The following is a 27,517-nucleotide window of genomic DNA, read 5'->3' as shown; positions in this document are numbered from 1 at the left end:
CTACAGAAGGCAGCTAGCTCTGGAACATCTCAGCTGGGCCCTTTAATCTGCAGAGCCCGGCCTCAGCGGACCCTGGTGTCTGCACAGACATGCAGCTGCACCCCCACTATGGGCTCTGCTTGCGTTTTTAGCTGCCACAATGGGAACCCATATTTGACTCATTTTATTTTCTCCGCTGCTTCCAATATCACATGCTTTAGTGAGCTGAACCCCAGTTCTGGTCACCTTGTAGCCAAACAAAACACTGAAGAGGGGGTTATTCTCATTCTCAGGTCTCGAGGCCGGAGAGCAGTGGCGCTTTCAAGCGTCTGCGTCTTCCTTCAGAATAATGTCTCTTCGGCAGTGCTGGACAAGGTCAGGAGAGGAGAGAAGTGGGCGTGTATCTAGGAGGCGTGGGTTGACAACTAAATGTACTCGAATGACAATCCCGCCTTATAGGCGAACGATGTGCTTCACCACTAGAAGACAGAAATAACAAGTTGTCGATCATTCGACCAGGGGAATGGCGTGCAAAACCTATCATTTACACTTTGTGTGTCATCTTGTGCTATCCGATGTCCCTAGAGTGTCCGAACTTTTGAAAGAATACATCGCAGTATCTAGCTCTATGAAAGAGAAACTAACCAAGCGCTCGATGATTGCACGTTTTCAAGACTTGGGATTTCCTGTAACAACCAAATGTATTCTGGGAGTGTTACTCCTAGGTCGCCTCAATTGAACTACATTTCCAGACTAGTCGGTCCGTGACTGGGCTGACACAAGGTGTCCCTGGAGGCACTGGGTCATCTGTTCACTTATTAAACAAGACAGGGCGAGAAGAAACACGCCTACTAAAGATAAGAAATACCTTCACGACAGCCGAAAAGAAGACGATCCAGTCCGGATGGGCCGGACAAAAAGGAGAAAGGGCAGAAACCAAAAAGGATCAGTTCCAATCAGAGGCCACAGTTTCACATAAACGATTAAGCCAGCCAATGAAAATAAGGGGCGGGGCTTCAAGTCCCCTTCTGAAATCTCCTCATCCACAATGTCTCGCAGAGTGAGCAGAGCATGCGCGCTGCACCGCTACACAAGAACTAACAAAGGGCTCTCTTGGGGTTAAACGGTGAGGCCTCTCCTCCTACTTAGTGGGATGGACAGAGAAAAAAGTAGAGAGCGTGCTTGGCTGCTCCACATGGAAGGACAACATTGTGGTCGGAAAAAGGATGTCAGGGCCTGAATACCAAGTATTCAGGGAAGAAGGTATAAGCAGGCTGCATTGACAGCACCTGTAGCTCACAGAGGCAAAGCATCAAATTAATTGCAATGAGGGAAACTGTCTTCGGGGTCATCAACTTAAAGAATGACTATGTATGGGCTCAAATGGTGTGCATGTTACAAATGTAATTTCCGAGTTACGGTCTAACTGCAGGATACTAAAAGGCACACGAGGAAATATAGATAAACATTTTTTTAGAAGGCATAAGAACAATTATTTGAACAAGGAGGGCTGATCAAGCAAATATATCTATAAGGCTGAAAGAGCCAACAGGTAACATTTAAAGGTGCCCAGAGGAAAGCCTTGCAGGACCAAAGACTTAAAAGATTGAAGTACTAGAGAAAGGATAACCTGAAGCTGACTGACCTGATGATCTTACCACCAAGCCACAAACTTAGCTCAGCAGTTGGAATAAATTGCATTTGTATAAGGGTGGTGAGCAGCTAGCAGCCAAACTCACACCTATCACTTAGGCATGCACGTCAAATTAACTCAACTGGTTCTGCACAACTTCCACGCATCAAGGTTTATGGCGTGGAGGTTTGGGTCCAGAACCCTGCCTTTTTGCAACTGCAGGTCCTTCCTAAGACTTAGAGGAAGTCTGATCACCTGCCACTTCTTGCCCTAGGGGAGGTGCTAGTAGGTTTGTTATAGGCTGCTTAAGGACAAGCCCCCACCAACACAAAAAAACATCCCTGCACTGCCGAGCAAACGGGGGGAGGGGAAGATAATTTTTTTTCACTCTTCTGTTCAGGAATATCATAAAAGAAACAGTAAATCTGACAATATGGTGGTTTTCAGCATAACTGCAATTTTGACTCCGAAAACAAGGATATGCCACAATTGCAAATCAGTACTCACCTTGGTCTAATGCTTCAGGGAGAGAAGTCTTAAAATTCACTTTTTCCAAAGACTTTGGGACCGGAGGTAAATTAGAATCCTAAACTTATCAGCTCACCTTTCGCAAGCAAAGGGGATTGGTAAATTAGTCTACTCTCCCCACACACCTTGTGCAAAAGCAGTGGAAGACATTTTGACTTTCTAGTATCATGGCTTCCTTAACAGCGTGAGGTATGTGTGTGTGTTTTTTTTTTTATCTCATCTTTGCAGATGTCTACAACATGCATCAATGATTTTAAAAAGAATTGTGAAAGGCAGGATGTTAAAAAAAAATTGTAATTCCTCTTTGTAGAAAGGTGAGCCTCCTTTGTCGTCACAACCCATCTTTTGATACAGAGTATCTGTACCTACCTTTTCACCAGACTGGTTGAAGCCCAGAAAAACCCAGACTGCATAAACAAGAGTACAAACCGGAAGATGCTTTTCTCCAGACCTAATTTGCACTATATACATTCTAAAAAAGACAGTACTTTAAAGGGACAGTGGAACGCTGAGCAAACTAAAGTGGCATAGTTACTAGGGCTCTCAGCTACCCAAGTTGTAGATCTGGATATCTTGGAGGTCCTATACAGCAGTGTTTAGCATCCACACCATTAAAAGTTGAATCTTAGCAGCTCACAGCTCTGCAACAAGCTGGGTATCAGTCTGGATTCATGGAAAACATTTCTGCTTTAATTTGTGGAATATGAGAAGCTAGACTTTCTTGTGGGTTACTAGATGTCCTACAAAGGGGCCAGCTGGCTAAGGTTCTACGTAGAGGACCACTCAAGGTATTGAGATTCACAGGAACCGCACAATGTCAGCAGCCCAGCTGGTCTAGAGAAACAACCACAATCAAGAATTCCCTGGGTCATGGAGCTGTAGATTTTTGACTATCTTTAGTAGCAAAACTGCACTCTCTCTGCCCTGCAGTGTACCATTTGATGGCCAGTATTGACTACTACAGACACAGAGCACTGCATGTTCAAAGTGGGACTGGGAATTTTGCTGGGCATCATTCCAGAACTACCATAGCTCCACCTCTTAGGTTAATGGCGATATTGCCTGTTTCCAGTCATGGCTCGTCCATAGCTCTAAAAGTCAGTCTTCAACTGAAATAAATGATGGAATTGCATCAAGTACAGCCCAAATCCATAAGTACCTCCACAAATGAAAATCTATGGCTATAAGAGACCATTCGTCAGGTCGAGCTTCAAGACCTGTTGTATATGCTTTCTGGGCTTACAGCCTGCCCATGGCTTTTTTGTTTGTTGGTGTACTTTAAAAATCCTTGCTTGCTTGTGGCCAATCCTTTCTCTTCGTCCCTCCTTTTTGTCTTTTGTTTCCTTCCACAGAGCAGGGACCAAGTACTGTATCTTTACGCTTTGGGTGTTTATCTGTTCATTTCAAAGAAATTTTTTGTATTTCTTTCCTGCTCATGGTACACTGTGGGTGCTTGTTCAGCGTTGGCACTAGTATTTTATTGCATCTTTGTTTCCTACTTCCCCTGTTGTAGCTGCCATTCTTCTGGCACCTCCCGCTCCGTTGTGAACGAGAATAGCGCAGGCTTGTAAATTGTGTCGCCTTTCATTTATTAGCAAGGCTCCCACTTTCAAGTTCCACCATTGTACACCTTTTATTTAATCAGCACACACAGGTGGTCATCGGCACTCCAAAGACTCAGGCATGTAAAGCCTCAGACATGGAGCCTACACGCACGCCCCTTGCGTTTTCTTTTTTTATAGCATACTGCCTTTCCCTAGACGGTACTAATGGGCTGATTGCTTGCTGCTCCTTTCATCTCCAATACACCACATCCCTCTCTGGTCATGGCCTCCAGACCAGGAAAACATCATAAAATGGTCTTGACCATAGCATATTTACTGTTTCATAATTTATTTTATGGGAAATTTGCTTCTTTGTCGTCCTCTTTGAGTGCCCAGTCCTCTTTCTAACCCCACTGATTAGCTCTTTTGCAATGAAGCAATGACTTTGACTTGCTCAGGAATCACTAGTGGTAGTGCCTCTGCTTCCAAGCATGCACAGAGTAGCAGGTTATGGAGGATGGAGTTGTGTGGATGGGGAAGAATCTTTGTTTCAGCCCTAGTAATATTCGCCCCTAAGACCCTGGGAACTCTCCAAGAGGGATCTACACAGGCATGGCTCAGTTTCTGCGTGCCCTCCCTCTCACCCCCAGGGTCTAGGGATTTTCTAGACTAGAGGTGGTCACTGCAACGCTAGCATGGCGTTCACCAACGGATTGGCGGTCTCTGAGAATTCATCCAGAAGGATGTATGTAGGGCCAAAAGGTGTACGGGCTGGAGGCAGAAACTATTTAAGTACCGTACAGAGTGTGGCACTGGGTTTGTGATTGCATGTTTGAGGGTTACAGATGTCAAAGGTGATTGGCATCATGCAGAATGGGAGGCAGTGGCTGCAATGTCTTGTTTTTTGTTGCTGTAGCACATTCAGATATTCAATTTATGCTGAGAAAAAGTCTTTAAAGATTCTGACTGAAGGCCACATTGTCAGTGCTGTAGAGGCTATCATTAATTCCTAAAATGAGATGGTCCACTCTACTCAAATCTAAACATTTACAGTCTTAGAGTCTTTTCAACCAGCTTGTTTTGTTGCTTGCTTTTAATGTCCATCATTTGAAAATATTTAATATTTTGCCTTTCTTTTACATACTGAATTTGGGGGAAGAGTTAAAATACATAACATATTTCTATGCCTTACATCTGTTATAAATTAGAATGTGTCTCTGCCCTTCAAAAGAGGTAAAAGATGAATGTCAAGCCCATGGTAAATAATGAAACTGGGTTCAACAACCGCCCAAAGATTCCCTTCAATTCTCATATTTTGCCTTTACCTAGAGTTAGAAGTGAACACCCTTGTTTCTTCACATTCAGAATATTACAATGGTATTCATTTGGATAGTCCCAATTATGGGACTGTTATACTCCTATTATACACTGGTCACCAGGCTCCTTTCAAACCCAAAAATCAAGTATGGCAACTGTGAAGATATGTCAAACTTAGGTCTCCGAATATGCACACTGAATGTGTGCAGGCTAAATAATTATAATAAAAGGCAGAGGGTTGCTAGAGAACTCCGGGTGATCCAGCCTGATGTAGTGAGTTTGCAAGAAATGCATATCCCGTGGGCAAAACGTAAGGTCTTAGCTGAACTAGGGTATACGGTGCTAGTAAACTCTCGGCAGTCAAGTTTGGTAAGAGGGGTGGCGATCTTAGCAAAACCTTTTGTGCAAGCTACTGGGCGCCATTTGGCAGATACGTTCGGACGGTGGGCAATTGTTACAATGCAGGACAGGGGGGGCTATTTTTACTCTGTGGACATTATATGGTTCTAATTTTGACGAAGCACCAATACTGGAGTATCTGAATGGAGAGTTGGTCCCATGGCCCACTCAGTTATTCTTGTGTGGGGATTTTAATATAAACTTGACTTCAGAAGATTTTCAAAATTGGGGGCGGAATTATAAAGGTAGGAAACCTTGGGTGTGCAAGGCTTTATTTCAATTATTAACTGACCATGGGCTACTAGATGTGTGGAGCTATCTGCATAGACAAGACACAGGATACACGTTTTTTTTCATATCTCCACAATAGGCTTGTTCGTCTTGAATATTGTTTTGCACCTACACCAGTGTTTTCGGGGTTGAAAATCTGTCGACATTCAAGGGTGACTTTGGATCACGCACCTGTTGTAGTTGAAATTCCAGCACTAGCTCGATGTGTGGCCCCGAGAATGTTCACATTTGATAGGAAGCATTTGATGGATGAAAAATGTATTGATCATATGAAGGTGTGGATAAAATAATTTTTTCAAATTAATAGACATTCTGCGTCTTGGGGGATTGTATGAGACACATTCAAAGCGGGATTTAGAGGGGAAACACAGAGTTTCAGGTTCTTAAAATCTAAAATAGTGAAACAGACATTGCAGGCTTTATATGATGAGCTTAAGATCGCCGAGGAGGGATTAGCTAATGGGTTAGCTGCAGGTTATAATACAACAGCACTCCAGAATAATTTAGCGAGATGTAAGGCTAAATTTAATCTAGTAAAGAGATCGCTATAAAATATCACACTTTTAGAAAAGCGTGTCATGAGTATGGCGAGGCCATAGGGCGTTGTCTAGCCCAGAAATTGCGAGTAAAAGAGGCTGAATCAAGAATAACGGGGATCCAGAATTCAGCTGGGGATATTGTGTCTGATCCCCAGAAAATCCTTAAAGAGCTTCATGATTTTTATACAAAATTATACACAGAGAATGATACTGAGGGCTCTTCTTTGATGGATATGGGACTTCCAGCTTCTCTATGGGGCCAATTGGCTCAAACGGACGCTGAAATACTTCAGGAACCCATTTCGTTGGGAGAATGAGTGCAGGCCATAAATTCGCTCGCAGTAGAGAAAGCTGCGGGCCGGATAGACTCCCCTTGGAAGTATTCAAGACCTTTTTTAAGGAGATTAAAGATGATATGCTTAAAGTTTTTCAAACTGCACAAAAGGGGTGATTCCACGAACCTGGTCTGAGGCCAATATCTGAGTGTTTAAGAAAAAGAGGAAGCCATCTGAGTTACCGGGATCGTATCGCCCAATCTCTCTCCTTAACGCTTATGGTAAAATCTACGCAAAAATCTTGGCGACGCGGCTGGCTAAAATTATACCATCAATAGTATCATTAAAACAACACGGTTTTATACCTGGGAGAGGGACGGTAGACCATGTGCGTAGAGTAGTTACTCTCCTCGATATTGCACAGGCAGAATCTCGAGAACTTGGCCTGATTTTTCTCGATGCCGAAAAGGCATTTGACCGGGTTTCATGGAATTTTCTTTGGAAGGGATTGCAACACATGGGTTTTGGGCAGGGTTATATAGGTCCTGTAAAAGCCCTTCATTATCTCCCCTCGGCAAAAATGTGTTCAATGGGGTATTACTCAGACTATCGCGACCTCTAGAGGCACACGGCAAGGGTGTCCTTGTTCACCACTTTTATTTGCTTTATATATTAATCCTTTTCTTCTTATGTTAGAACAAAGTAGAAAGATCTCGCCTTTTATAGTACAACAAGAGCGGTATTAGGTAATGGCATATGCCGATGATATAGCGATCGCTACTGCTAATTCTTGCCTCGCTATACCTGAAATAGAATCCTTGGCGCAGAATTTTGGGGTAGTTTCTACAAGCTTAATATTGCTAAAACCCAAATTCTATGTACAAGTCAAGTTATGGATGGGGATACTAGATCTGTTAAGGAAGCTACATATCTGGGTATTAAAATCCGTACCTCTGTTAAAGATATCGTGGAGGTTAACTGGGGCGATATGTGGGGAGTTAAACATTCGCTTGAAAGGTGGGAGAATCTTCATCTCTCATTAGTGGGCAGAGCTAATGTTCTGAAAATGAATGTTTTACCACGAGTTATGTATTTTTTTTTAGGGCAGTGCCCCTGGAGGTATCCGCTAACCAAATTCAATATCTACAGTCCCTCTGTGCTCGGTTTATGAAGGCTCCGGGGAAACCTCGTAGGGCTGTTCGATATATGACCCTTCCGTTTGAAAGAGGAGGATGGTCTATACTGGATTTTGCTTTGTATTATGATCCGTGTATTTTGGTTAATGCACGTATCTTACTTACCGGAGAAGAGATTAGTAATCTGGCCGAAGCCCCCTCAATTTATCAGATGATTCTGGGGTCGGAGACTCAACATTTTTTATTCAAAAGAGTGGATGGCAGTTATTTAGAAAGAACGTGATTTAAGGTATTAAAGGCGGTCTTTCAAGTTTGGGAGTCTGTATGGAAAAGTTTTAAGATTCCAGTAAAAAAAAAAATATATATATATATATATATATATATATATATATATATATATATATATATATATATATATATTAACGCCCTGAACGTCTCAGGATCGTTTAACAGACACGACAATGAGGACGCAACCACTTGTGAAGGGTTAGTTCTTTTAATGAAGGCAAATAAAATACAAAGAACAAACAAAAGTTATAGTCACTGGAATCCTCCAGGCTAAGTACGTTACCAGCCCACAGCACGGATGGTCCTAACCGTCCTCTGCATATACGCCGATCCCGGCGTATGCCAACAGAGGGCAGAAATGAAATGGCCGACAATGCCAATCGGTAGGCTGTGAGGGGCACGAAGAGTGTTGGGGAGAATCGAGGAGTCAGGGAAACACCCAGCCGGGGTCTCTACCTGAAGGGAGCAGCCGCTCAACCTCTTCCTCAGACTGCACCGGGACGCGGAGTCACCTCCTGGTGATGCGTCACCGATACCCCAATCACAAGCAAGAAGACTGAACCGAGAGCAGCCGCTCGATCGATCCTGTGGACTTCCGAGTCTGTAACGCGGCAAACACCTCCTGGTGTGCGTTACAGCTGGCAGTCCCTGTGTCTCTGGTCGGGCTGGGAGTTACGACTCCAACCAGCAAAAGCGCCACTGCGCTTGGACTCAGCCGAGTCAAAAAGCGAAGCTCAATGGTTGACCGGTAGAGCTTCCGGGTCCTTCACAGGTGACGATGGGGCAAGACACGGCCCAGGGAGTAACGACTCGACCTACCTCCGTTCTTGCCTTACTGGAGCACCACTCCGGAACACTGCTCTTCACGAAGCAGGTACGTCGGTGTAAACACAATATCCGACAGCCTTGTACCTCCCGGTTCCTCCCTTTATAGGGCGTGTTTTCCTTGAGTTATGTAACAGCTCTCCTGTTTACATAAGGGCGTGTTTCCCTTGAGTTATGTAACAGCTCTCCTGTTTACATAAGGGCGTGTTTCCCTTGAGTTATGTAACAGCTCTCCTGTTTACATAAGGGCGTGTTTCCCTTGAGTTATGTAACAGCTCTCCTGTTTACAAAAGGGCGTGTTTCCCTTGAGTTATGTAACAGCTCTCCTGTTTACATAAGGGCGTGTTTCCCTTGAGTTATGTAACAGCTCTCCTGTTTACATAACCTCTCAACCGCTAAGCATCCTGGGAGATGTAGTCCGTTTTCGCTGGTTACCGTTTTCCTCCCCTCGTATGACAGGAATTCTTGACATACCCCCATTAATGCGATGGGATTGCTACCCCCGATTTTCGGAGATTATGTGGCTTTAGGCTGGAGAAGGAAAGGGATTACCCGACTTGGTGATTTGTATCATGATGATGGGCTATTATATCTGTTTGCGGAGTTGGTGGATAAATTCCATTTACCTATAACTCAATTTTTTAAATATTTACAACTCAGAGATTTTTTGGGAAAACATTCTCTCTCTGTGATGAAGGTTACAATTGTAGAAATAATCAGACGGCAAGGAAACATTGTGGAAATCTACAAAACACGATTAGAGGGCAGAACGGATGACCTAGAAAAATATAATATGATATGGAAGACCTGGTTGGGAAATCCCGAAATATCACTGGAAAAATCTATTGATTTGGCAGGGAGGATCTTTCGGGCAGCCAATCTTAAAAGTCAGCATTATAAAATGGTATTTAATTCGTATCATACACCAGTTAAAATGATGAAGTGGGGGGGGCAACATGACGGGAAGTGTTTCCGCTGTGGAACGGATTGTGCAGATATTGTTCTTGTGTTTTTTGCATGTGCTGTTTTGGATTCTCTGATAGAATCTATAGAGAGGTATTTGTAAAAAATAACTGGGGATTGTGTTAAAATCTCTCAATCCATGATGTTGCTTGGCATCGGAGAGGAGCTCCGTCGAGGACAGCTACTATATAAACACCGTTATTTAATTTTTATGGCCACATCGGTTGCTCGGCTGACAATTGTGGCTACAGAAAGAGGCCCCACCTTTTGTGATGTGGCGGGCTAAGTTTCTAAATGTATACAATATGGAATATAGTTTATATGCCATCAAAGGATATAGAAAAAGGAAATTAGGGTTATTGATCTGGGGGGCAGTGAGGGATTATATGTTGGGGTAATTACTTGCTTTATTATGTACAATATAGTTTATATCTTATGCGGATCTGTGACGGAGGCCTAGTTTTAGGATGGGGGCTTATAATGTGTAATGATGGATGTTCTGATATGTGCGTTTTGCAATGGATTATGTATTATGCTGCTATGAAACTCCGATAATAACAAATAAAAAAATATCTTAACACAACGGTTTATAATCAGTTTGATCGGTTGCCAAAAGATCATAAACTTAAAACTCAGTTACTCTAGGACAGTGGACTACAGTGAAACTATCCAAGTAGAACTTTGCAATCTGCTACTCTCTCGAAGTTGCCCCCACTGGTTGGGGTGGCAAGGCGATACTTACTTAGCAGTTGTCCTTTGAAACTAAAGCACTCTGAATCTGTTTGTTTGCCAGACTCTAGCCGGTTGAACAAATCCTTTAAAACCTGGCACTATAGACAACAAGGATTCTTTAGGAAAAAACTACTATTCAATTTTCCGGACCACCAACATATCATGTTAGTGTATGTCGCACCATACAAGTAATGGATATCAAGTTATTTTGTTCCAAAAATGTGAAACTTCCAGAAAAAATATGCTGCGATTTTTAATTAACTATAAATCCGGTGCCATTATTCCAAACTGCACAAAAAACTCAATTTAGTGTAAAACGGCTTAAACCTCTCTCTCTCTCCACACATACACTATCCCCCACACACACACCAAAATAAAAAAAGGTTAAACCTTTCATAAGATTTTTGCTTAAAATATTTTTCAACTGTGTTTATATATTATTGCATTACCATCATACTCTTACAGTGAAAAATGTTGCAGTTATCAATGTGCTGAATGATTCAATGTTAACTGGCACAACTATCAACAGGTAATGGTGGAAGTATGAGGAAACTTTTCACTCAGTGTATGACCAGCGGCAAAAAAAGAGCAGCCAGGACAATTATCAAAAAAGTTATCCTGCAGAAAAAATATTAATAATTGGGAGCAAAGTTCTAAACGGGTTGAAAAAGAAATGTGTATTAGAAAACAACAATGTTGAAGTTGGAGCAATAAGATTCATTCTGTTCAACAGTCCAAGAATTAAAACTGATCAAGAGAGAACATGGGGTGGGATGAGTCGGGTGCTTTGGGTAGAGATGTCACAATGACTTGCAAGGTGGTCGCACATGCACATCCCACAGGACCAAGAGATATAAAGAGGACTTCCTCAAGATCACACTAGCGATGACTTTTTTTTTTTTAGAATATTTGCACTTCAACTCCTTGGCGTGTGCCCTTCATGCTTGGAAGGAACAATTCACCAATAAAAAGGTACTCTTCGCTAATCACATCCCACTTTATTATTTTTTTTTTTTTTTTGAATCAACTTTATTTTTTGTATCAAGTTCATTAACAAATTAATTGGTTGCACATTTAAGAGGGGAAAACACCAAAGGTTAGCAAGCAGGTACAACAAAAATACACATTACTTACTGCTGCAGAATCTTCATTGCATGCTTCATGGCTTACCTATTATCGTTAATAAACTCCAGAATTTCCTGTTCTAATTTTAGCAGCATCATTCTATCCCTGCAGGGGATTGGAATAGAAAGGAAAATCACTGACAGCACAGAACTTGCACATTCCTTGATAATAACCCAGACTGCCAACAGAAACTTAAAAACTAGGTCACCTGGCGAACCCACTCCCACCATGTGCACTGCTTCTGACGATTAACAAATACCAGGTGAAGGCAGAAAATGGAAGACTCTGGTTAAGCTTAATTTCTTCCAAAACATGCCTATCAGATTCTTGATTTTATTTTTGAGGTAGCACCATGCATATTAGCAAATTATTACAACAGCAGCATTCTCATCTATAACCACGAGCTAGTTCCCATCCAATCCAAAGTACAACTACTTTACGAATAAAATCCATGAGCAGATAGCAGTATTGCAATAAGGGCAATGCTTGGACAACTGTGTTAGAAGGAAATGTTACTTACCTTCAATCCTACCTCTTCATTATATGAAGTGAATTTATAACCCAAAACACAGAGGCACCTCGAACAAACACACTACATTATATATACACACAAGTGCGTGAGTATATATATATATATATATATATATATATATATATATATATATATATATATACATATACATATACATATACACACACACACACACACACACACACGTATACACATATATACACACAAAGATTAAGACGTCCATCGGAAGCAATATATGTCATTAACCAAACTGAGCCAATTGGAATTAAATCAAACAAGGTGTAGCTGACTGAAAAGCATCCTTTCACCTTTACTGCAAAAAGAAAAACAAAGGAGAAAACAGTGTGAATAGGCATCACCCTTTTAGAGATTAATTCTGACACTGCCCTTTGAAAGAAACTAGGATCACCACTTACAGTATGAGCATTTCATTTTGACAGCCTGGAGAGAGTAAAGATTCATTAAAAAAATTATAATTTCCTCCTATATTACTGGTTTAACAAGGAAGAAAGCACATTTATGAATTTAAAGAGGATACTAATGATGATTAATTAGGATTAAAAGTAACTTTTCCCTTATCAAGTGATTTTCTTTGATGTTCATGAACATTAGGACATGAGAGCCAGCTCATCCATCCCCTAGCTGCACAAGAGGGTAAACCAGTAGAATAAAGAGAAAACATGGGTGAATTAAAAGGTGCCATTAAATTGCACAGAAACAAGACCCACTGGGTATAGGATTTGGAACCAGTCAATTAAGTAGTGTTTTGCAGTGGCCGGATCCCAGCTCTATGTGGCCATGCTGTGAAACCCATAGAGTGGGAGAAGAGTTCAGTAGGGGCTGCCTGGCCTACTGAGGAACAAGCATATGGTTTACTCTGAATGTGTCTGTTGTCTTATTGTTATCAAGTAATAATGGATGTTATACAATCCAACAGCCAAAGATCTACTTTATGAATGCTACACAACTACTGATAGATCTAGACACTGACCCAGGTCTTGAGCTGAACATGACTTAACTATCCCCTCCTTACCTCCATTATCTGAGATACCCCTGCCCCCATCTACTTTTCCTTTCCCCCTTGCTCTTTCCCAGCCCACATAGCAGGTATACCACCAAAGGTACAGAAGCCAACCATGGCAGCTCTCTTGACCAACATGCCACGTGGAATCGATCTTCAATGCCTCCACGTTTTCATACATTTGATCAAGAATTGTTTTATTTGCTATACAATGTAAAATGCTGAATTATTATGCTTTACTTTTTACCCGCTTATCTCTTATTGCATTTCCACGAAGTAATGCTTTCTTAGTGAAAATGTTCAATACGTTAATTAAAAAATGTTTTTAAAAAATCTATAATTTTAAGAATGCATTTTTTCTTTTAAGAATATAGTTAGTTTTATCAAGACTATTTCAGGGAACTCTCACCATCCAAGCTATAAAGCTACTGGGACCTGTGAGGTTGCAACAGAGAAAAATGATGGTGAGTAGTCTCAATAATGTTAAACTGCAAAATGGACATCGATATTAAGAAAGGTAAATTCTCTGTTCGGATCCGAGGCTAAAATTAAGCATTAATCTCCTTAATTACAAACTCCCGCAGCCTTTGACAAGCAAAAATCCCAGAGCAATATCTAAACAAGAAAAAAAGAGGCCACATTCCTCAGAAGTATATAAAGTTCATTAGAAAAGTTCACGAATCACAAGCTCCAGTACATCCTACTTGGACCTACTACTCTTGTGATCCCTCTCTTCACCCATCCTCATTTCCTCCTGCTCGAGCAGCTAAGTCAAACGGGGTTTAGAGTTTATTCTCTTTTGAATAGGAGATACAGGATTGGTGTTTCCATTCCCCTTGGAGATCCTGTGGTAGTCCTTATTGGGGAAACAAATCTAGTGCTGACTGACTCCCCAAGGCACTAGAGGTCTCTGCTTACATGTCACGAGGGCAATTGAAATTATGCAGGGGCATACAGGCACAGCTGGGATTTTCTACAGCAGGTGTGCTGCAGAGCCAGTGAGGTAGAGTCAAGCTCTTCAGCAATGACGCCTCTGATCTTGGGGTGTGCGAGTTCTCCATGGCCTACCGACCCCAGCTCACTTATGGCAAGCATATAATGCCTGATGTGACCAAACATGGGACACAGGAATGGAGAAATCAGAAGTCGTCCTCTACTGTTACTGATCAGCTTAGTGTAGGTGAGTAGGCTCTTGTAGGCACTACTCCTGATGCCTAGTTGTACTTGTGGGATCCTCCTTGACCAAGTGGGGTCCGTTGTTTCGAGCTTGGAGACCATTTCAGAAGCACTTCAGCTCTTGGGATGACATTTCCTGCTTCTAGAAGGCAGTCATCCAGAACCCCTTCATGCGGTGGTGTGGAGTAGTCTAGGGTGAGAATTGGTCTAATGTTCCCGGGACCCCTGAACGTCAGTGGGTAGGAAGGTGCCGCAGTGACATCAAGGGGTAAGGCAACGATAGAAAGGAATGGCCATAACAACCTAATGCTGATGATTTCAATCCCCCCAGACATTCTTTTTTAGGAAGCTGCACTGGATGACAACCTAGAGGGTGTCATGGGCTTTATTGGGTCAGATGCCACAGAGGAAGACCCAAGGTCAGGGCGCCGATGGTACCCAACTGCGATGGAAAAAGAGCCAGAGTCATGAATCCAAATTTAAATCCCTAACCAGGATTATAGATGGTGTACCTGCAAGACCTGTATCACCCAGGATCCTCTAAATGGTCTCCCTCTCGCAAGGTAGCCACATATCTTGCCAGTTGGAAAAGGTTGCTCATAAATAAAGATATCTGGGCCATTTATGACCAGTGTATTTAAGCCCCTGTTAGGAGGGTATAGTAGCCCATTGCTTCCACTCAAAAGGTGTAAAATCCCCTAAGCTCCTTTCAGGATAAGCTGCTTGACATTATATGGCCCCTCAAGAAGATTGATAGGGCAGAGTATGTGAAGCCCAGTAAGGAGCCTCATCTCATCATGCACCATGTGAGACTGGGCTCAGGTGGCGGTATATTTCCTGGGCATTTGTCAACATTGCCCTGTCCACAGAGAGCATATGTTCCTTGCTTATTAGGGTGCACCTTAAGCTTAACTAGCTGGCCACCTCCGAGATAAGTCCAATGGCTGATGGAAGTTTTTCAGTAACCCATTCCTTAAGGAGGCTGGGGCACTCAGTTTACAGGCTGCTCTTCCAAGGCTTCCAGACAGTTCAAGTCTTCTGAACAAGATGTGCTCTTTCAGGACCAGGCAAAGTTTGGAGTTTTCTTCATGTGCACAGGAGGGTGAGGTGCCCATGCGGGCTTCACTGGAGCATCAAGTGCCAGTAGAGGTTCCACAGCAGGTAAAACACTGCGGCAGAAAACTGGCACAGTATCACAAGGCATGCAAAGAGCAAGGGATGTCTGGGTGCTGCAGTAATGTTTGCCTGAAGCAGTGGCAGTGCCCAGATGCATGTTCTTTTCATAGACGTAGTGTAAATTAGTAAATGCAGAGTACAGAAATAGGCACAGGCACTGTGGTGTGTTCTCAGAGTGAGATACCACAGGAATTCCAGGCTGATAACTCTTCTGTCTACCATGCCCCACCGTTTGCCTCAATAGCTTCTTTGCGCGAGTTTCTTGCGGAGGTCACCCTCCCACCCATTGCAGAAGCTTTTATGCTTTCCCTCTATGCCCCAATTATGCCGACTGAGGTAGTGCAGGTGATTAGAGAATTGGCTCCCAATAAAACTCTGGGTCTGGATTGCTTACCACTGGAATATTACGCTATTTTTTCTTCAATTCTCACCCCCTTGTCTTGTGGAAAAGTTTGAGGAGGCCGTCCACACTGGTGAGCTTCCACAGTCACTTCAGAAATCCCTTCTCGTTTCCAGCCTTAAACCTGACAGGGACCCCGCTCACATGGGCTCCTACCAGCCTATTGCCATCCTAAGCGCTGATTATAAAATATTAGAGAAGATCCCTGCCAGTAGATACTGCCACGTCCTCCCTGCTCTTATACACTCCGATCAGAACAGGTTCATCACGGCCAGGGTACATCCCAGAACATACAACACCTCTCTGATGTGCAAGACCGGGTCCAGGGTTGATTCCCACATGCCACATATTAGATCTGGAAAAGGTGTTTGACTCATTGACGTGGAATTATCTTTTTCTAGTACTGGCCCGGATGGGTGTAGGGAATAGGTTTCTAGCTTACACACTGGCTCCTCTATACTAAGCGGTCCCCTCTGATCAACCTGGGTTGCCACGTTTCGGCCTCCTTTCCAGTAAGTCAAGGTAGTAGACAGGGGTGCCATTCAGTTACGCAGGGAATGCCAGGACTGGGGAATACTCCTGGAGGACAGGACACATGCCATTATATGCAGATGATCCCCCTTCTATATCTCAGAGATGTTACAACTGAACTCTCTCCACTTAACGATTCCTTGGTGGCATTTGCCGACGCTACGGCCTCTGGGTTAATTGGATGAAGTCGGCGATCTATCCTCCCTGCCCAGGTGTGAGGAGAGGCAATCCGCTACCTACGGGTAAGTCTTTATCATGCCCCCCATGATCTTTATGAGGGAAACCTCCAGAGGGCTCTGGCCAGCATCGGGTCACAGGTAAATGTTTGGCAATTTTTGCCTTTTGCTCCAGTTGGCAAGACTGCATTGGCGAAGATTGTGATCTAACCTCACCTCTTATATTTTCTGCCAACCTACATGTTGTTTCACCAAACTTTCTTCAGGGAACTGGATTCCATTTTATGTGGTTCATCTGGGGCAGATGGCGTCCCCTTCAGAAATTACAACTTCGACAGGCAAGGGTGGACTAAGCGCCTCCTCTTTCGAAGCATACTTCATGCAGCTCAGCTGCAGTGGCTATTGCCCCTGGCGGCTAGGTGTGACATGGTCAAAACAAGAGATGAGCAGGGAAGTCATGCCTGTGACCACTGTGCAAAGTTTCCTCCTCCAGAAGATTCTGCCCTCATTCCTTGGCCCTCAGGTGGCAGTAGCTCACTCCTGTATGCTCCACATACATCGTTTTGCACATGAGATGACAGCGTACGCCCCGGCTCTCCCCCTCATCGTCCTGCCCCGGTTCCCGGGCATCTTTACTTCGAGAGACTTTGGGCCTGGACAGTAAGCTCACTGCCTTTGGAGGGAGACTTATTTTCTGATACCCAGTCGCTTTCTTTCGATCAACTGACCAAGGATCGTAACCTCCAGCGGTACAATTTCACAGTCATTGGAAGATTCATATCACCTTTGGAACACGCCGGAGGCGGAACTTCGCACTCACCCGGTGTGACAGACCAAACTTACCATGGGTGAAGGGGCGTCATCTAATCACATGGCTTTACAGGGCCATCCATGAAGTTGCAGATGTTAATCTCAATGCACTGAGAAGTAAATGGGAGGCAACTACAGGAAGGCACTTCACGATCGTGAATGGGAACAGGCACTTGAATTACCCCAACAAGTCTCCCGGAACTCCTGGTTCAAAAACATTCAGTTCTTTATGTTACACAGAGCCTACCTCACCGCCGCCCAGTTGAACCATTATTTCCTTGTTGCGCAGATTTGATGCCCCCGTTATTACACCCCTGATGCTGATCTCAGGCACACGTTATGGGGCTGTTCAGTCCTGCAAAGTTATGGGCAAGCTGTACATACTACCCTCATGAGGTCAATGAGCTGCCTCCTCCTCACACATGGGAAGCCTGTACCCTAGGCATCTATAAGCACACAATAAATAAACAGTACAAGGTGTGCGTGCTCTTTACAACTCAGGCGCTCCTCCTAGCTAGACGCACGTTCACTCTTCAGTTGTAATTGCAGATGGCACCGGCTGTGGTGGCCTGGGACGAGGCAATGCATGAATGGGGGGGCCAGAGAAGGAGGCACTCCATTATGTGGACATCAGTCACCTCTGCAAACGTTCTATTCCCCCCCCCCCCCCCCCCAATGGGCCACCCTTCTCACACAATTTCTTCAGGAAATAGGAAATGATGATCTCCCCCCTGATCTCTGCTGACCTGTTTCATAGTTGTCACCTGACTAGCACACCGGCTAGTCTTCCCCTTTCCCAGCCATTGGATTACCACTTCCCTTACTGTCTTTCCTGAACAATACAGCAGGAAGGGAGCTTCTCTCTGGGCCAGTCTATCCAATCTGAATATATGTAGTTACTACGCATTCCGTTGCAACGCATGCCTTTTCCGCGCATGCGTTACAACGGAATGTGTTTTCCACGCTTTTCTGTTACCTCGATTTTACCTTTACTCCGCTTTTTCTTTTGGGGGGGGGGGGGGAGACCCCCCAAGCCCCCTTCTTTTTTTTTCCTTTTTCCGCAGGTCTCCGCCGACACTGAAAACGGACTGATGCTTTTTTTCCGATTAGGATGACGTTGTTCCGTGATGACGTTGCTTGCGTGGTGAAGATGGTCGTTGAAGCATTACGCGTTGTGAAGACGTTTACGAGGTAAGTGTATCGTTGTAAACGTAATGCGTAGAAAATGCTTCGTGGTAAAGGCTGTTTCCCATCCAATCTCCACTTTTCTCCCCTCTCTGTTGTTTTTTCGCTCCGAAGATTATACCTGGTTACACTCCGTGGTATCACCCCAACAAACATACCTTTTCTATTCATGTGTTTAATTCTCAACAGTTATTGTCCGGACCCTGTTACCCTCATCACCAGCCCATCCCCTTTTACTAGTTCCCATTACCCCTTAAGTTCGTGACACTGCTAAGGGGTTAAGACTGTACATGTTGACACTCACTCCACATTCCTTGTTGCATTTTATACAAGGTAAATACCTCTGTATACTTTTGGTCTTTCAATGTATATTTGCCAAAGAAGATTGTCCGCATTGTACGATTAGACTGCAATCTCTATGCACCTATCACTTAATAAAAAGATAATTTTTTTTTAATGTAATAGATGCAGAGGTGACAGACCTGGAGACCAGAGGAGGCATTATTTGTTTAGTCTTTCGCACTTGTGGATTCCAGAGAAATCTTTCTCATGGAGAAAAGGGAGAAATATTCAGACCGGTTTAAAACTCGAGTTGAATTGATCAACATACTGCCATTTTAAGATGGACGGGAACATTCCTCCTAAGGGATTTCCTGCTCTAGAATGACTGACCTAAAAAATGCTAACCCAACAAACCCCATCTTCAGACTGCACCGCTGATTCCTTCATTCATTTTGAAATGCTCTTTGGGCGCGTGTCGGTGCCCTTGTTCTTCACCAAGTCACAGCGCACCCCATAGGCAGGAGTGTCCAGTTGGTAGTCTACCTGGAAGATCTCCTGCTAGACCAGTCACAGGACACCTTTGGGGCACCAGACAGAAATGTTAAGCCTGCTAAAAAGTCTGGGATTTATCAAACAGGGGAAGCAGAATAGAGTTACCCATCAGTCCATCTTCCTAGGGTTTGTGAATCAACTGGCTCAATGACTCTCCAAGTTCCACTGAAGAAAGTGCTAACCCATTAGAAGGAAGCTGTATAAATGTTAGGATTTCATTGCGCAAAATAGCATTTCTGGTGGGGATCAAGTCATTCTTCATTCAGGTGATTTTTATGGGCTACCTATAGAGGGGCTTAAGGTATTCAGAGCTAGAAGCCCTTTCAAAGAAACCAGGACAGAGCTCTGGTCATGGATGGACCATCTTAAGGCTTGTTACAGAAGGGTGATCTTTGGGACTGCCTCAGACCTCATCACAGAAACAACATCGCAATCACTCAGGTGGGCACCAGACATGAAGTCTCTACTAGATGTCTGTGGTCAGCAGACGAGCTAAAGATTCATATCAATTATCTTGAACTGGTCCTTAATGGTGAAGTGACCAATGAAGGACAAGGTGAACTGTTGCAATCTTCTAACGATGATCAATATCTTGGTGATCATATTTATGAACCGTGTATGGGGCACCAAATCCATGCTGCTGCAGGAACAGGTCAAAGATTATATGCATTTTTGCCTCGACAGACATTATGGTGGTGGCGGGGCATCTTCTGGGCACATCATGCTGGCAAGACTAGAAAATGGAAACTGCATCTCCAACATCTTCTAGAGACAGATGGCCACATGAGGACCTTGTGAGATCAACAACTTTACTTCGCACCTGTAAAAACATGTAGAGAAATACTTTTGTCAGGGGCAGGACGGTGGTGCCATGGCAGTGGAGGTGTTCCTCCAAGATTGGGAGAAAGTTGTGCAATTAAGCCTTCTTCCGGTTTGCCAAGATCACAAGAGCAGCAGCCCAAATAAGGAGGGATCTGCAGATCAGTCCTTGGGAGTCTACTTTTAAAAAGGTTTATTTTAAGCTGGTGATGAGTCTGGCTTCTCTGAAAGTAACATTTGCACAGGCATAATCCTCTCCTCCAGTTCTAACATAGAATGTAAAATTTCCTACCTTATTAATTGAACTCTCACCTCCATTAAGGACACAGAGATTAAGATTATCCCACCCAACTTCAGGAGTCGCTGGCGGTCTGCCTGAAAAACTTCATTTTTGGTAGGTATACTTATTCTGGCTTTGACTGCATACATTGCTGCACCTGTTATTGATTTTGATTAATATGGCATTTTGTTTTGATTTGTGCATTTGGAATACCTCATATCGCTGGTGATGCTGGTTGTACCTAGTTTCCCTGGCCGGCACGGATCCGAAGCTGGAGTAGGTTGGTCTTCAGTAACATATACTGGTGCTGATCTCTTAAATAAAAGAGGGATTTCACAACAGTAGAAAATCGTACTGGGGCCTGCAACTGGTGAACCTTCCCAATTACCATTGTATGATTCCGTGAAATTTAGTTTTTTTCCCTTTCGAGATTTAGTTTGGGAATATGAGATTGTCAAAGTGCTTGAGTTGCAATAAAGCAGCATGATGTGTAATTTTTGCTTACATTTCCTTAACAGAACTCAAACTTTCCATTAAGAAAGCAAGGAAATGTTATATAATTAAGAAAACCTAATTGTAAGTAAATACCATACATGGTGTGTGGCTACACAGAGCTAGCTATAGACATAGCTACTGTTAAATCTATTTTCTAGGGCAAGAACATATATGGAATCGAAGAATGTATACTTTCTGGTGGGATGCCATCAAAAAGCTAGCTAGCACAGCTTTAAACTTTGCTACCAATCTCCTGGCACCATTTATCTCGAACCATGTCTACATGGGGCTCTAGTGGAGTCTAGCACTTGTTGTAAGAAGAAAATCATGCCAAGGACCTAAAAAGAGATGGAAATCGGTCAGCCTGACGGAGGAGGTACTCTAATGTAAAAAAAATTAATTGGGATTTTAAGAGCAATCTTATCTGAAGCTTATGCTTTAGAAGCTATTGTGTCCAGAACTTGCTCAAGTTCTGTATCACTAAGAAAATTTACTTTCTGGTGAATGCTCTATCGACCTGCAGATTCCTCACCTTTGAACATTCTAGATGCACTCTGGATCAGGAAAGGTTTTGCAACAGTTCTGTGGTGCCGGCAGGTGGAGCTGACTCCGCCATGACATCAAATATTTAGTCGAGAGGACATCATTGGAGTCAAAGTCTCTGGACCAATGCCCTAATGTCCTTTCTGCTCTATTTTTTGCCGCAATTGTTGGGGTGTATTCAAGCCAGAAACTTGAATATTTGTTTAGTGCATAATAAACTTGGCAAAAGTTAGGAAGGATTTTGTCCACAAGATGGGATGTTGGGAGGGTCAGTGAGAAATCTGCAGGCAAATAGATTGTCTACCAAAAGGAAAATGTTACTTACCCTGTAGGAATCTGTTCATGGCATGTCGTAATTCAGATTCACATGCTGTGCATACTCCTGGCATAGTGTTGGGCCGGATGAGTGCAAGTTGTTTTTCTTTAAACAAGTATTTAGAGTCACAATGTACTGTGATTCCTTCGCTTGGCAATAACGCACATGGTCATCGACCCCATTGTCAGACTTATCCCACACGGCGGCTGAGGATGGAATGTGAAGAACGAGTTACTTACCTTCAGTCACGATATATCTGTAAGAGACGTAGATTAGTTATAGATTCCTTAACTTAGAATTACCCCCACGCATCAGACTGGATCCGGAGAATTTTTCATCAGCAGTACCCTTGTGCGTCGCAAGGTGGCGTTGGTCGGCTTGGCGTTAATCATTGGCGTTGTGGTCACTGCGATGACGTCGCAGTAGCTACTTAGACGCCGCCCTCGCACGCTGACAACAGTTCTTTTACACAACATTCCACGCCAGAAACGCACAGCCATGCAAGACACTGACCACTAGTGCACAAAACTAGGGCCCTGAAAGGAAATCCTTAACCCTAGAAGTCAGTTCGCAGAACGGGGAGGATAGGTGGGGCGGTAAGGAATCTATAACTAATCTATGTCTCTTACAGATATATTGTTACCAAAAGGTAAGTAACTTGTTCATCTGAAAGAGACAATTTGTTGTATATTTCTTACCTTAGAATAGATACCCCAGCAATACCAACCCTGGAGGTGGGTCTGCAAACCAAATTCACACCAGAAAGTCCTGGAGAACAGAACGGCCAAAAAAGCGGTCTCTCCAGACTTGGCTGTCCAGGCAGTAGTGTTTTGTAAACGTGTGCAACGATGCCCATGTAGCTGCCTAACAGAGGTCAGTAAGGGAGACTCCACGTCCGAAAGCAGTGGTAGCTGCCATCACCCTGGTGGAATGGGCACGCAGTCCCACTGGAGGATCCTTCTTTGTCAAAGAATAGCAAGCTTTGATGCACAAAACAACCCACCAGGAGATGGTCAGTTTGTACACGGCCCAACCTTTCCTGACACCTACATAGCCAACAAAGAGCTTGTCATCCACCAGGAATTGTTTGGTGCGATCCAAATAGAAGCAAAGCGCACGTTTTAGATCCAGACTGTGGAGCCTCTCTTCCTCCTTTGAAGGATGCAGAGGCAGAAAGAAGGTGGGCAAAGTGATGGTTTGACCAATGTGGAAAGAAGTAACCACCTTGGGAAGAAAGGAAGGTCTAGTTCTGAGAAGGACCTTGTCTAGATGAACAGCCAGAAAGGGAGGCTTGGAAGAAAGAGCTTGGAGCTCACTCACCTTGCGTGCAGAGGTGATGGCCACCAGAAAGGCAGTTTTCAAAGTCTGAAGCCTGAGAGGACAGTTATGTAGCGGCTCAAAGGGAGCGCACATAAGATATGCAAGTTCAAGACATTATGAAGAGAACAGGAGGAAAGAGATGAGTAATGCCCTTAAGGAAGCGATTTACAACAGGGGACTTGAAAAGAGAAGGCTGACCGGGAAGCCTAAGAAAGGCTATAATGTCTGAGAGATAGCCCTTAAGAGTGCCCAGAGCATCGCCCAGCTGAGCCAAAGAAAGAAGGAACAAGAGAACCTCAGAAAGAGGGGCGTAAAGGGGATCCACAGCCTTTGCCGCGCACCATGCCACAAATGTATTCCATCTGCAGGCGTATACCGTCTTAGTGGAAAGACGCCTGGCTGCCAAGATAACATCACAGACTTCGGGAGGAAAGTCGAAAGCTGTCAACTGTTGCCGCTCAATCTGCACACAAGGAGGTGGAGGCTGGACAGGGTCGGTGGAGGACCGTCCCCTGCTGCTGCGACAGAAGATTCTCCCGAAGAGGCAGTCGTAACGGAGGATCGATGGCCATGTGCAATAGCTCGGGTTACCAGACTCCTTTTGCCCAATCCGGAGCCACAAGAATGACTTGGGCCCGGTCGCGCTTGATCTTCAGCACTCTGGGCAGAAAGTGGTATACGTGGAAAGGCATATAGAAGACCGCAACTCCACTTGCAACGAAAAGCATCACCTAGCGAGTGCTGCCTGGTAAATTTCAATGTGCAGAACTGCTGACATTGCGCGTTCTCTTCGGTGGCAAGACCTAACCAAGGCTCGTCCCACCGCTGAAAGAGACCGTGCGCCACTTCCGAGTGAAGACGCGATTCGTGATCCATCATGCACCTGAGTTCGTCCGCCCTGGCGTTTAGTGAACCTGCCAGGTGTTGAACCACCAGGGATATGCCCTGATGTTCCAGGGAATGAATGCCTCTTGACACAGGGTCCACAACCTAACCCGCCCTGTTTCTTGCAGCATCACATGGCAGTGGTGTTGTCCGTGAACATAGCTCGAATATCCCAGACTCCCTGTTCGGGAGGATAAACCCGAAACTGGGTGGTGTCCAAACCGCTCCGATAAAGAGGCGCTTCTGAGAGGGAGTGAGGTGTGACTTTGGCACGTTGACAGAGAAACCCAGCAAATGCAGGAGGTTGGCCGTAGCATGGAGGTGGGAGACAACTGCCTGGGGTGAGCCCGCCTTCAACAGCCAATCGTTGAGATAGGGAAGACTGGAACCCCTGGAAGTGCTCGTGGGCTACTGTGACCTGCAGGCAACGCCGGTGGGCCGGCAGGATGGGGATGTGAAAATAAGCATCCTGCAAGTCCAACGCTAACATTCAGTCTCCAGGGTCAAGGGCAGACAGGACCTCAGCTAGCGTCAACATTTTGAACTTCTCCTTCGGGAGGAAGCGCTTGACGTTCCTGAGGTCCAAGATAGGACGCAGGCCTTTGTCCTTCTTGGGCACCAGAAAGTCGTGGGAATAGCAACCACGACCAACTTCTGGGACAGGAACGCGCTCGATGGCGCCCTTGGCCGAGAGTGTCAAAACCTCCTGCTGGAGAAGGGCCAGATGATCCCCAGACATGCGATGGTACTGTGGTGGCATGGATGGAGGGGTAGTCTTGAAGGAAAGGGAGTAGCCACTTCGGACTATTTGCAAAACCCACCTGTCCGACGTGATGGTGCGCCAGTGGGGGAGGTGATGGCGAATCCTGCTGCCCAGTGGTGATTGGTGGCCCTGAAAGGTCGGACTAGGAGGGTTTGGAGGCTGCTGTAGAGGGGGCTGTGGTGGACTGGCCCGGCCGCTGGCCCCCCAGAACCACCACGGCGGTGGTTCCCCTGGCCATGCAGGGACTGAACAGCTTGCGCCGGCTTGTGGCTCTGGGCAGGATGTGGCGGGGCACCCCTTCCGTAGCCACGAAAGGGGTGAAAAGCACACTGTGCAGGGCAGGTGGTGGAGAGGCCCAAGGACCTGGCCGGAGCCCAAGAGTCCTTAAAGCGCTCCAGCGCGTTGTCTGCCTTGTCACCGAATACCCAATTGAGACCGGGTAATTATGGCAATAATAAAACAACGTCTCAACAGGTATATCACGTGGGGGGACTGTTCAAAGGAGATTCAATCACATAGCACAGGAAGGAACAAGGGAGACCAATGGAGAGTGGAAAGGTTGTTATTTTTGCATATAGAAGCACAGAAATACAACTAAATTGCAGTAACCATAACAACCAAATGTGCACTGGAAGTGTTATAGTGAATGAACGGAGCAGTGACATGTGGTGAAAGAACAACGTGAGGCGGCGCAAGCAGTAAGGTGATCGCTGGAGGTCAAACAAAATTATTTACATTCACAAACAATTTCATCATTTGTGAGTGACCATTTAACATGCCGCAATTGGCGTTGGGGGGGGGGGGTAGACGGCGTTTCGACCGCTCTAACTTGAGGTCATCATCAGGACGATGGTAACACGATTCAATTAGAGTGCTCTAAAGAATCAAGAAGAAATGGAGGGAAAATCAATAGGATTCAGACCCAGAGAAGCAAATGAATTAGAGGGGAAAAAAAGGAAAGGGAGGAGCACAAAGTAATACCTGGCGGCAATCGATGCGGGGGAGGGAAGGGAAATACCAGAGGGTGAATCCTACACATCTGGAAACCGTAAGGCGGGATGGCTTGAAGAGGTGATCAATATCCGAGATGTGGTCTGGGAAGGAAGGAGTGAAAGGTAATAACTGTCGAGAAAGGGAGGCTGAATACAGGGGACATCGAGACGGCTACAAGGACTTACCGATAATGGAACGTCCAACATCTAAGGGAACGAGCGTGCAGGAGGAGGGCAGCACTCTGGAAGGGAAGGGAGAGAAAGTAATGGAATATTAGTGCAATTGAGGCTAGGGGAGGTAAGGGCTGTCAGACGAGGAGGGAAAAAGTGCACTGCGGTCTTACCGGAGGAAAGAATTGGCAGGGCAGGGATGAGTCCAAAATTTCTACCCGCTCCGTAAGGATTATGGGTGTCTGCATCAGTCCGGACAGCGTCTGGAGCAAGCAAAGCGTCTACAGTGTAAGGCCTGGTATGGCCGGAAATAGAATCCAACCGGGTCACGTGAGGGTGGTGACGAGCGCGAATAGGGGAAAACAACTAGAACGTAGGAGCGAGTAATAGGTTCCCCAGGGGGACTGGGAGGTAGCGTGAGAAAATTTACTACGAAGGAGAGATTACAGAAAAATTAGAAAGCAGGGGGGTGGGAGGGGAGGGAGAGAAGGGGGAAGCGGGGGTGGGACATGAAGGAAGGAAACAGCATAGTGACATGGCCGTCTCGAAGAAAGCACCGAGGGTGGGTGACATAATTTACATATTACGACAGCATTCGTGATTGGTTAATATCATTAGAAATTAAATTAATCGTATGAAATGAAATTAGAGAGATACAGTACATGGGTAACGGCAATGCTGTACAGTTTGCAGTAAGTCAGAGGACAGGATGATAATTAGGGCAACAATTTGCATAAAACGAAAGACCATAGAAGAGAATCAAACCAAGGGGAAAAAATCCGGCAAATATCAGACAAAAAAATGAAACTGCTGGGGGTGCCAGAGTTTCCTGGAAAGATCTCTTGCTGGCGTGGTGGCGGTTGGAGCTCCGGTGACAGCCCATCAACTCTCGTGGCAACACAGGAGGCGGAGTGCAGCAGCCGCCGGGAGTGTCCCGGCATTCAGGTCGCGGGAGCGGCCTGCGGCTCTGGAGGGCTTACCCCCAAATCTCTTTGGGTGGCCCTGCGGTGGAGGCGGATGGTGGTTCCTCGACTGCCGGGCAGTGCTCTCGCCGACTGGCGCTGGTGGCGCGATTCATAGCACCTGCGGAGTGAGTCCTTTGCGCAGGAACCTCTGGAGGAGTAGATAGGTGCTTCCCTGCGGCCTTCTGGGGCTGTGGTCCCCTTCATCTGGCCGGACCCGCTCCCGGCCTGCCGCGCCGGATTGGTGGAGGCGTCCGAGCCTCGGGAGCACCGTGGGCCTGGCGGGGCCCTTACAGAGGCCTGCTGGGGCTGCGGGTGATCTTCCCCTCATCTGCCCTGGTCCCTGGATTCGTGGAGGGGCCAACGCCTGGTGCCATTTGCAGACTTAGACTGCTGGTGAGTGGGGCGGGGGGTCACTGTGTCGGGTGGCAGGTGGTGGTGGGGGGCCTAGGTGTTCTCCCTCCCTCCCGTGCCCCACGCTTCTTCTCTGGGGGCGCTCCCCTGTGCCTGTGGACCTGAGGGGGGCTCTATCTTTGGCTGCTTCGCCATACCTTCC

The 27,517-nt window shown here is 45.2% G+C and overlaps 1 protein-coding gene across 4 annotated transcripts in view; it reads right to left on the bottom strand.

The window, feature by feature from the left end:
* R3HDM2 (R3H domain containing 2) overlaps window positions 1-27,517 on the bottom strand; it is a 761,481-nt gene that overhangs the window by 365,696 nt on the left and 368,268 nt on the right. For all 4 annotated transcript variants that reach the window (XM_085654624.1, XM_085654627.1, XM_085654622.1 and 1 more), the window contains one exon: window positions 11,620-11,679. In XM_085654624.1, the coding sequence (XP_085510750.1) occupies window positions 11,620-11,679 (60 nt within the window). The remainder of the gene's footprint in view (window positions 1-11,619; window positions 11,680-27,517) is intronic.

Source organism: Triturus cristatus, chromosome 4_1, assembly GCF_964204655.1.
Source record: "Triturus cristatus chromosome 4_1, aTriCri1.1, whole genome shotgun sequence".
Classification (NCBI taxonomy): domain Eukaryota; kingdom Metazoa; phylum Chordata; class Amphibia; order Caudata; family Salamandridae; genus Triturus; species Triturus cristatus.
This window is presented reverse-complemented; position numbering and strand designations above follow the sequence as displayed.